The 2,058-nt window shown below is 48.0% G+C and overlaps 1 protein-coding gene across 1 annotated transcript; it reads right to left on the bottom strand.

The window, feature by feature from the left end:
• Positions 1-980: 980 nt before the first annotated feature.
• On the bottom strand, positions 981-1,775 carry olig3 (oligodendrocyte transcription factor 3). The gene has a single exon (XM_078400205.1). It carries the CDS (start codon positions 1,773-1,775, stop codon positions 981-983), a length of 795 nt encoding a protein of 264 aa, XP_078256331.1.
• Positions 1,776-2,058: the final 283 nt, after the last annotated feature.

Raw genomic sequence — 2,058 nt, 5'->3', positions numbered from 1 at the left:
ACAAGCCGCGTACAGCAAGTCGGTCGAATTGCCTGCAGCCAATCGACAACACAAAAATAAACACATAAAAGAACTTGCTCCAATTCGTTTTAAATTGACTTTTATTCAAACGTGATCATTCAGGGACACCGGGCTTTAATAAATATATCCATAAATCATCGCGATAATACAAAAATAAAAGGTACGGGCGTTGTCTTGGATGTGTAACAAAATCGTTGCAGCAAATGTTGGAGAACGAGTGAGTTCTTGTACAACAAATTTGTATGCACAGGCCATGCAGGTCCAAGCAACATGGACAACACACACACACACACCTCCGCTAATAACTACGTTTCAGCAATCTTATTACCTCTGGCGCTATAGGGATTCCAATATTGACAAAATCACATTCTGTCTCTCTCTCTCTCTCTCTCTCTCTCTCTCTCTCTCCCCCTCTCTCTCTATTTCTCTCTCCCCCTCTCTCTCTCTCTCTCTCCCCCTCCCTCCCTCTCTCTCTCTCTCTCTCTCTCACACACACACGCACGCACACACACACACACACACGCACGCACACACACACACACGCACGCACGCACACACACGCACACACACACGCACGCACACACGCACGCACGCACGCACGCACACACACACGCACACACACACACACACACACACACTCTTACTCTATTTGCACAGCTTCCCATGTTTCTTCCCGTGTGTAATTATTTATACAGTCAAAGAAATACTCAAGTGCCAAATCCTTGTCACAAGGAAATGCCCTTTCTTTCATAACTTGCTTGGCTACACGAAATATCGTTTCGGAAAAAGAAAATTCACAATTTATTAAAAAAAAATTCAAGCATGCATGCAATCAGATCTGGTCACTGGAGTTAGCTGATAGTCTTTCTTTTTTTTTTTAAAACGCAGCGCAAGATCAGTCTTCTTCTGCAACAAGGCGTCTTTTTTAAAATAACAATCACAGCTGGCAAAATAAGACCTTACTTCATTAAGTCTTTCCCATCTGTGGAGAGCCTTGCCATGCTCGCTGTGCTTAAGGCTGAGATGTGCGGTGGTGGTGGCACCTGGCAGATGGTACAAGGACACGGCAAACCTGCCCAGTGTTGGAAGGTGTTACCTAACGGTACAGGAGGCGCCTGAGACGTTTTCAACAGCGAATGAGGGGGCCTCACCGCGCTGATACCCGGCAGCGAAGCTGAGATGGAGGAAGGGGAAGAGGTCAAGGCGCTGCCCAATATGGGATGGATCTGGTGGGCAGATGTGGAGAGTCCCGGGTGCCCAGCAGAATGTCCAACAGTCCCGCAGTGGAAAGCAGAATGGTGCCCGCCATAAATCTCCCCCACTAGCCTTTTCATCTCTTCCAGAGAGTTCGACAGCATCAGGATGTAATTTCTGGCCAACAGCAAAGTAGCAATTTTGGAAAGTTTCCTCACTGACGGTCCGTGGGCGTAAGGCATGACCTCCCGGAGACCGTCCATCGCGAGGTTCAAATCGTGCATCCTCTTGCGCTCTCTCCCGTTGATCTTCAGCCGGAGGTTCTGCAGGTCATGTTCCGTGAGGTGCTTTTTCACTTTGAACTTGCCCCCCTCCTTATCATCGACATTGCTGAGGGCTGTGATGTTGTGTTCGTTGGCGAGCTGCTGCAGCAGATCGCTCTGCGTGGAAGAAACCGAGTTCATCCTGGAGTCCTGGTGCTGGAGATGGTTTCTCAGATAAATATCGTCCACGTCTGGCGAAGAAGCTCTGCTAGACAGAGAGCTTGAGTCTGAATTCATTTTATTGCCTCTCGTTATTGTGAGATGTTCTCTAGTCAATCGTTTGAGATCGTGTTTTGATGCCAACCTACAACGTCAGTGACAAAAAACGAGTAACTAAACACACACACACACACACACACGCACACACACACGCGCACACGCACACGGGCGTCTCCTATTAACTCAGATGCGCTTCCCCGAACGGGCTGGACCTCTTGGCCAGTTGTGATGTTGAACGAATTTTGGTTTTAAAAGAAGCTTTTTATAGAGGTGCAGAGTGCAGGGAAACAAAAGCTCCCTC

This window comes from Rhinoraja longicauda, chromosome 5 (assembly GCF_053455715.1).
Source record: "Rhinoraja longicauda isolate Sanriku21f chromosome 5, sRhiLon1.1, whole genome shotgun sequence".
Lineage (NCBI taxonomy): Eukaryota > Metazoa > Chordata > Chondrichthyes > Rajiformes > Arhynchobatidae > Rhinoraja > Rhinoraja longicauda.
This window is presented reverse-complemented; position numbering and strand designations above follow the sequence as displayed.